The sequence below is a fragment of the Nipponia nippon genome, unplaced genomic scaffold (assembly GCF_047370975.1).
Source record: "Nipponia nippon isolate SJK-2023a ecotype South Korea unplaced genomic scaffold, ASM4737097v1 scaffold_3, whole genome shotgun sequence".
Taxonomy (NCBI): Eukaryota; Metazoa; Chordata; class Aves; order Pelecaniformes; family Threskiornithidae; genus Nipponia; species Nipponia nippon.
The window spans coordinates 111,910,776-111,919,897 of record NW_028262347.1 but is presented as its reverse complement, the minus strand read 5'-3'; the positions used below and the strand labels follow the sequence as shown (position 1 = coordinate 111,919,897).

At 45.7% G+C, this 9,122-nt stretch overlaps 1 protein-coding gene across 3 annotated transcripts in view; it reads left to right on the top strand.

The window, feature by feature from the left end:
- Window positions 1-6,330: 6,330 nt before the first annotated feature.
- SLF2 (SMC5/6 complex localization factor 2) overlaps window positions 6,331-9,122 on the top strand; it is a 33,528-nt gene continuing 30,736 nt past the window's right edge. For 2 of the 3 annotated variants that reach the window (XM_087765578.1, XM_087765575.1), the window contains exon 1: window positions 8,831-9,055. In XM_087765578.1, coding sequence (XP_087621704.1) covers window positions 8,946-9,055 — 110 coding nt within the window. In that variant the 5' untranslated portion in view covers window positions 8,831-8,945. Of the gene's footprint in view, window positions 6,421-8,830; window positions 9,056-9,122 lie in introns of those variants that run through there. The other variant, XM_087765576.1, reaches the window with a different exon arrangement.

Here is a 9,122-nt window from a genome sequence, read left to right as displayed (position 1 = left end):
TTTTTTTCCCCTAAGAATCTTTCTTCTTCCTCCATATGGCTTAGACAAGGTGGCTGCCCATTGTCTTTGTCTCGTTGTGAGTATCCTTACGGCCCGTTTGTCTTCCCGTTAGGACAGCAGGAAGCAGCGGCATGTACAAGGTGACACAACCTTGTCACCATCCTCCTGCTATCGGAGCATGGGTCTCTTGATGAGTCGTTTCTGCTGTGGCCTCATCAGAGAACAGGCTTCATGATGTAAACATCTCATCTGTCAATGTTTTAGTCTGATTGCTGTTGATCATGTTCTTGGTTGTCAACACAAGCCACACTTCTAGCCCTTGCTTGATTAATAGTTTTTGCTGGTGCTTTCCTTCACATCAACCTTAGTATTTCTGCTACAAACATCTGCCTTTCTATCTGAACGCCAGCCTTCCTGGAACAGGTAGGTGCATGTGGTGTATCGTGAACCGTAGCATTTTGTAGGTGTGCAATGACTCTTAGAACCGGTGTAGGAGGAAGCGGTCCCTCGCAGGCTGTTGACAAAGCTTGCTGCCACCCTGGTATCCGTCATGAAACTGAGAGACTCCAGATGAGCACTTACAGCTTGCATTTGTGTTAAGTAGACGTTGGCTTTTGCCAGTTTGCTAAATGTCCCTAACTAATTGTTCTACTAGAGTAATTATGTCGGTTTTCTGAAGGCCAGCTGGTATCCCAGGCATATTTGTGATATCAGTGACAAATTAAAAAACCCAACCAAATAACTTCCTTGTTACCAGCACAGATCTGAACAGCCCAGCTGGTTAACTTCCTGGCCTAACCTTTTTTTCTATTAACATCTAACTCTTCTGCTTTTTCAAAGCCTGTTCTTCTCTCACTAAGCTGTGATGATGTCATCCACTAGGTTTTTTCCTCACTGAAGTGACAATTGTGCGGTCCCCGGCTTCTAGATGAAATGGCCGGTGCTGCAGACTTAGCTGGTTACTAAAGAAAAAGTCCTTTAAAAAAGATTTGCTAGTACTTGCCGCTTTTGATATATCAGCCTTCCATTTGCCCAGTCACAGACATGGAACTTAGATTAAAAATAGTAGTAAGGCAGCGTAAGGGGTTTTACTGACTGAGTGCATGTCTTGGTTTTGAAATATAACAAAGTGTTCACTCACTTTGACGAGACATCAAATGTCCTGTCTCTGCTTACTTCTGAGGGAGGCTGTGTGCTGCTTCTTCTCCTGTCCCAGCAGGCATTTCCCAATTAATTATTTTTCAGGCTGAGCAGCCCCTGACTTCATTAGATCTCTGATTGCAAAAGAAAGATAACATTTGAGGCTGATGTACGGATTCCTTCAATATTTCCAAAAGAGACGTTAAGAGTTTGTTCGTAGCACAACATGTAAGTGGAAGAAGAGGAGAGAGGTCTGGCAACTTTGATTAGCTGACTGAACTTACCAACTAAAATTTCTGTTGCGTGTTATGCTGAAAGCAATGTGTTTGTGTTGTGGAGAAAAAGCCAGAGAAACATTGATAAGCTGTCAAAGGAAAACCCTTTTCATTGACTGGTAGCAGTGGATTGCCCCTCATCGTTATATTTTGTTTGACCTTTGCGTCAAGAGTGATTAATTTTTGCAGAAACAATCAGCGATGAACAGGATATTTACCAAGAATACAGCACTGCTCTTCTCCAAGAGATGGCCTCTCTGGAAACAGATCTGCAAGGACGGGAACTGGCTTTGGTGAATGTTAACATGATAGACGATGTCTGCTGAAGAAGCCACAGGTGAAAGCCAATTCCATTTTTACTTTAATTTGCTTAAGCTGTAAACCAAGTTATTTCTAGTGCTCATGATGAGGGAATTTTGTGTACGTGGTTATATGGCTCTTGCTCTATGAAGTTTAAGTATTGAGAGTCCTGGCACTGGCAACTTTGAAAGGCTTAATTAATTAAAAGATAGGGTATAGGAGAAGTAGAATAGGTGGAACTTAACTGACCTAGGTTGATTTGAAGTTTTGCATGAAAATGACTGTGGAAACGGATACGCACGTCAGGAGAACGATCAGTGTATGTTAAAGGTGTGAGCAAACTAGGTAGTGATTCATAAATGTATATTAATGTAGTAGAATTATTATGGTACACAAAGCCAGGACAGATGATATTTTCTACACAATGTGTCCCCTTGACATATCAGTGCAATGCTGCCAGCTTCTTGTCCAGTCAAAACAAGGGAACTAGTGTGCTAGTTGAGTTCCTGGCTAGAGGTGCCAATTCCCTGGATGAAGCAGACTCTGAAAGAACAGCAAATACTTCACAATCTTGAGATATGAAAAATCCCCACTGATTAAACCATTATTGCAGTTGAAACTGGTACCATAAATAGTCTCACCAGATGTTCACCTAAATGAAAGTGCAGTCTTCTTCTGCTCCATGAGCTGCATGTCAGGATATCAGTGTCTGCTTGGTAAAGGAGGTGTAAATTGGTTCCTGGAATGCTCAGCAGGGATTTTGCCGAGTATCTGATCTGATAACATCTGGGAATTAGAGTGGGAAGGGGAGAGGTCCTCCAGAAAGAGGGAAGAAAAGGAAACTGGGAATGCCAGGGAATGTCTGTATCTGAACTATGCTGTAATTTGTGGCTGTGCTGAAACCAGACAGCAAATTAGTGGTGAAGGGAACAAGGAGCAGCTGAGGCAGGCACAGCCAGAAGCTGGGTCTGCAGGTGCCTGGAAAAGAAGTACATCAACTTGATGAGCTTACACAGTCCTAGCTTAGACATGTTCGTGTGAGCTGCAGCTGTGCTTCCAGCTGTATGCTCAGGTATGCATTTCAGTCAGAGGAAGCCAGCCTAAGTCTAAAGAAAACATCCTTGCTCTGTTTTCATGAATGAGTGTTTTTCTACTTCAAAAAAAAAAACTGCATAGCATTCCGCAGTCCCCTTTATATTTGCCGTGCAAAGAATAACGGCTGCCTGTATCAGAACGCTTCCACATGAGTGTAGGTTTTATCCCTTCCACCAGCTCCACAGCATCTGTGTTCTCCCTTGAAAAACAAGGAAAAAAATTTTCTAAACGTTTCCTGCCTCTATCCATTCCTTGCCATATGCACATTCAAATCTGTCACCTGTTTTCTATTGCTTCCTATCTTTCCTCATATGTGCCACATAAAATGATATATGAATGGATGCTGAGACAGAGCTGGTCTTTGTGTCCTGTCCCACCCTGTCTCTGCTATTGTTGTGTGTGTAAACCGAAGCAATGCTATGGAGGATAAGAAACCTTGTTATTATAGCTGCTTAGCTGAAATAAGAGGAAGCTTGAAAGCATGACTAATAAGCAGCTAGGTAAGACTAACGTGCAGGTATCTGCAGCCATCAACCATAACAGTATTTGTCACAGAACACCCGTGGTAGGATATGATAGTGTCCTATAGGATAGTGTCTGAATATAGCACTGGGATATACAGCATGAACTGCTAGTAGCTGAGCATTAGATATAGCTTGAAAGCATGATTAAATGCACATGTAGTGAAAATAATTGATGGAAAAAACTTGTGGTAGAAGATAATCACAAGCAGGAAAATGCATCATGCAATGTATAAGAAATTATTTAAATGTCTATAAAGGAGAAGGACGGATGAGAATCTTTGGGTTTGGGGTGCCGGAGAGTTGAGCTGCCCCCAAAGCACATCATTACATTGCCAACACACAGTGTAGTGATTCCTGCTACTGAAATAAAGGAAAGGCATGACTGGAGTGGTGGCACGCTGAGCTTTGTGGGTGAGCGGTGTTCTGGAAGATCCAGGTTTGGAGACAGATTTGGGAATCTGTGCTGCAAACTGTGACCAGCTGTGTTCATAGTGGCTGGTGGGAGAGAGCTGCCTGTGCTGTGCCTGGGAGGAACAGCCTGCAGTGTACCTGGAGCGCTTGTGTCTCCTTTCTGAGTTTAAATAGACTCTATAGGTACATCTAGATGTGTATGGATGGAGAAATAGTTACCAGAAAACAGGAAACTGAAGAGAGGAAAAATACACGCTGAGAGGCAGTGTGCGAAAGTGTCCCAGGAACGGGTAAGCTCCAGAGCCAAGAGGTCTTGCTGAATCCACAGGAACTGATGATCCCAGGACATAGATGAATCTACACAAGGCCACCAGCACACACGCCATCAACAATGGGTCATGTAACTCAGGCCATATCCAAGAAGGGGGTGGTGGCTGTATACCGACACAGATTACAGGATTACATGTGCATCTGCAGAAACAGAGGGACTTTCTGAGCGTTGACCCTGAAGCCACTGGCACATCAGTATGAGCCTCTGTATCTGAGAAAACCACTGTGGTCAGCTTCCCCTTCCCCACTGGCTAACGATGAGTGATTGCGTGTGTATGAATCATGAATAAGAATAATTGAATTTACTGTCTGGATAGTTATCTGCTATTGATAAGTCTACTATAACAGTTTAATAAAAGGTATGCTAATAAATATTGGTTGATCTGCTTCTCCGCAAACTTGAGTCTGTATCAGGGAAAAGGCAATTTACAACACTTAAACTCCAGGGGAAGAAGACTTACGACGATACCTGTCTTTGCCCTTATCTGTCACTCCCCGTGGCTCCTTAGAGAAATCTTCCTTTTGCAGCCTCACTGCTTGTGTTTGCTTCTGTTCTTAATGTTCTAGGACAGTTTCACGGTCCTCTACCACTGCAGAAAACTATCTTGTGTTTTCACTCTGATTCCCTTGAGGTAGCACAAGGTCAATGATTTTGAATGACTTACCCTTTCCTGTGCCTTTGGTGAGGTCAGGCATATTAATTAATATGAGACAAATGGCCTCAAGTTGCGCCAGGACAGGTTTAGGTTGGATATTTGGAAAAACTTCACTGAAATGGTTGTCAGGCATTGGAACAGGCTGCCCGGGGAAGTGGTTGAGTCCCCATCCCGGGAGGTATTTAAAAGATGTGTAGATGTAGTGCTCAGGGATATGGTTTAGTGGTGGACTTGGCAGTGCTAGGTTAACGGTTAGACTGGATGATCTTGAAGGTCCTTTTCAACCTAAACAGTTCTATGCTTCTGTGATTAAAACAAGGTGGAAATGAACAGACACATTAATGAGACAGGAGGTCCCTAGAATTTCAAAGAATGGTTAGGGTATGTATTTCATATGGAGCTTTGAAGCAGTCATGTTACAAAGTGGATGCAGGTTCATAGCTTAAGATGGCCGTCCACGCGCAATGCCCCGCATGTCATGTGCTATGTGACTTTGCAACCTGCAGCACCTCCTCCTTCGTTTAGATCAGGGCTGCAAATCACCCCCTGGAAAACTGTATTCTTCTCACAAATTGTTTGAGGAGGAAGTTTGAGTTAATGGTTGAACACGGGTTATAGCCTCTTCTGACTGCTGAGGGTGGCCCCAAGGCTGTGAATGTGTGATGGCCCGTGCACCTAAACGTACTCCTCCACGAATGATCTGCTGGCTCCCTGTGCATCGGCCATGTGTGGCTGCTTTGATGGCTGCTCCTTTGCACCAAAGCAGAAGAGCCTGACACAGCTGGTGGTTGCAGTCGCTGGGAGGGCTGGAAGCTGGAGCGTGTCGAAGCGGGTCTCTTCTGCCCGAGGAGCAGGTGTCTCCACAGAACTCCTTGTGTGAGGGATCTACAAGGGGAAGGAACAACCTTCTTCATTTTCTACAAATAAATTTGAGGTATTAACTACCTCTGTGGCTCCTGAAATTTAAAACAAACTAAAACTGTTCAGGACAGTGATGTGGTTTTTTACAGTATGATTTCAGCTACCATTCTAAGACTTCGGAAATACCTGGTTTCTAGTGGTCAGGTAAGGTAATTCTGTGGTGATGGGTGGTTTTCTAGAAGAAAGGCTGAAAGTACTGATGTATTTAAATGAAAATTGAACAATCCTGAAGTCCAGCTAGGCTTTCAAAAGCCTAAGGGCCGTTTCTCCACAGACTAGAAATGGTGCTTTGATTTCGCCTCCTTTGTTTCTTTGACAAAAGCATATGTGCCCTTTCAGATTCAGGGCTTTTAACTCTATTTAGAGCGTTTACATTAAAATATTATAATAACGAACACATGGTTGTGACTGATATGTTTCAGCTGCCTGGTGGGCAACCCATTTCCCTGTGGATACTGCTTAAAACCTCTGCTCTCTGGGATACTTCCTGCTTTTGCTTGAAAATAAAAGCATGAGTCATTCTGGAAGGCAATTAAGGAGGAGATGAAATAAATAGCAAAGATTGACTTGCATAATACCCCCAGTATAGTTCCAGATCTACTTGTAAAACCTCAAGTTTCCCAGATTTGTACTTTTTCAAAGTTTCTGGTTTTTTGTGGGTGTTCAGACTGCACGATGGGAAGGACTAATAGAAATGAAAATCAATAGCATGGGGGGGATTGGGCAGGAGGCAAATGATTTTCCAACTTCTTTGAAGCAAGGCATGAGGTAAGCGTCTTTTAACTTTTGTTTAATTTGGAGGAAGGGAATTCTAAGCAGTGAAGTGCTCCCAAATTGTCAGGGAAAGTAAGATTCCCTCTTTCTTAGGAATAATTAGTATCTATAGTGATAGGAGTTATTCTAACTAAAGCAAGTTTAAAAAGTAGTTTGAGTGTTATGATTACTTACTGATAGCTATACTTGCGTGCCTAATAAGTGTTGTTGCTATTTATTTATTTGAAATTAAGGCCTGCTCTGGGGAATGTATTAGTTTAAACAGCACGTGTGTATGTACAACTCTCCTGTTTGGGGAAAAAAAAAAACAAAACAAGCAAGCCGATACCATTGCAGCTGTTGCACCTTTTTCTTACTTCCCCCACTGTCCTCAGTGCCACAATATCCTACCTTCTGCAGTTCCTGTATTTCAGGCACTTGCCGTAAGCAGGTTATTATAAGCCATGTTATTACTTAGGTAATTACTGGGTTTTGTGTCCTTGCTGTCTCCTCACGAGAAACAGATTCACCTTGCCATCACCAATGCTCGAATCAGACTTTCTGTAGAAGCTGCGTGGTGTCTCCACGTTTCCTGCAAACTTACCAATGCATTCTGTGTCTGACGCTTTTGTTGTGTTTTGTAACAGTTTACATCTCCAGGTCATGTAACTGTAAAAATGCCTCTAGGTCTATTGCATTTTTGCAGGGTTAAAGTATTAAACTGAGAGGTAAAGCAAATGTTTACATTACTTCAATTTCATCTGCTCCTTCAATGTGACATAAAAGTATTTCTGGAATTCCTGACAAACACCGGGCATGGGACTTTGCTTTAACACTATATTAGACTAATTCAAATAAACACTGTTGTCTGTTCAAGCAAATCTATATGACAGCAAGCTCAGCTGTTCTTCATTTGTTGCTGAAGAAGGTTACGCCAAGCATAACCATGGATTGGTTGTACTGTTGTGTATGGTGGGTCTTGAAGTGTGTTGTCAAACAGCGGGATGCCCTGCTGGTAGGTTTCTTACAAGCATAATGGTCAGAGATGGTTCCTGGGGCAGAGAGCTGAAGGCAATGTGCGTAGGATGGGTTAAAGCAAAAAAGGAGGAAGGCACATGATGTGATGGCAGCCGATGTTTTACTCTTTTGAGGCTGGGTTGAAGACATCATAAATTACACGGATTAAAGCTTTTGAAAAAGACTGAGGGGTGGGGGTGGGTTGGAGTGCATCGTACATGGCAGACTCGGACACTTCAGATGCTCAAAACCCAGTTTCCTATTTTGACTTCTGCTTTCAGTTTTGCATTAGTGTTACTTCTGCTTTGCAGACTTGCCCGAGGCCAGCCTACCTTGGGTAGGGTGCAGAAAGAGACATCAGATGGGTCACTCCTTTCCGTTTGAGTGAATTATCCCCTCAGGTTTCTAGATCCAAGAAAAATATTAGGAAAAGAGTGGCCTTGGTCATCTCCACTCTTAGGCAAAGTCCTAAACAGAACCTCAAACAAAAACCCCACCAAAAGCCAGCAAAACAGATTTCAGCATAACCTGTCCCAGATAACCCAACGCTGCCCTGAAGGGTATCTCTTATTCCTGCAGACCAAGGGCAGAGATCAGCTTGTATCTGTGCAGTGCCTGCTTTGAACTGTTAGAGCTACTACTGTGGAGACATTTTGATACCGGTAAGTTTTATAGAGACTGATTAGGTAAATTCACGCAGAACGTTACAGATAGCAGTGCTGGGGTTCTCTAAGCTTGCAGATCTGGTTCTTCAGGTTGCCTCGTCCAGGTTTTTGACCATGGGCTAAAGCGTTTGAAATGTGGTAGTGCAGCACATAGGGCAATCACACCGAGGATGCATTTTAAGGGGGGGGGGGGGGGGTGTAGGGTAAGGTACAGAGCCAAGCTTGCGGGGCAGGCTGTGATGGGGAGGGCACAGCCCGGCGTGCTGTTTGGGTGGAGATGCAGGGGGGTTCAGAAAAGTTACTCCCTTCCCAACTTTTTAGCCTCCCAGCAGCCGGACCCCTGTCAAGCGGCTAGGGAGGCGGATAGGCAGTCTGGGTTTTTCACGGGTGTAGCCTAAGCCCCAGGGCCTGCGGGCGGCAGACCCACCCCGGGCCGCGGCCCCGGCCTGAGGGGAGCACGGAAAAGGGCGGCACCCCGCCCTGCGCGCACCAATCAGAGAGCGGGAGTTGGAGGCGGGGGGAGCGGGGGGGAGCGGCACGAGACCAAGGCGCCAAACCGCCTTCCTCCTTCGGCCGCCGAAGGACGCTCTGCACCTCCCGCTCTATTCGCGGCCAATCAGAACCGCGCTCCGTCTACTCGTCCCGCCCCTGGCGGCAAACAACCAACTGGAGGCGCTACTCCTTCAGCCGCTCAGCCAATCAGCGACCGAGCCTAAAAAAAAAAACCAACCCCGTCGCCGCCCGCCCGCAGCCCCCGGGGCGCGGGTCGCTCGGGCCGGCGGCCTTTCCTATGGTGCCGGGCGCGGCCGGTGTCCCCGGGCCCCTCCGCGGCGCTGGGCCAGGCGGGCAGCCCGCGCCATGACCCGGCCGCTCGGCGTGGGCGTGCCGTCACCGGGCCCGCCCGTTACCAGGTCCCGACGCCATTTTATGCCGGCGGCCGCGGCCAGAGAGATGGCCCAAGAGTTCAGGTACCGGCGGGGAGCGGCTGAGGGGCGGCCGGGGGTGCGGGAGGCGGCGGGCGGGAGGCACCGTGCC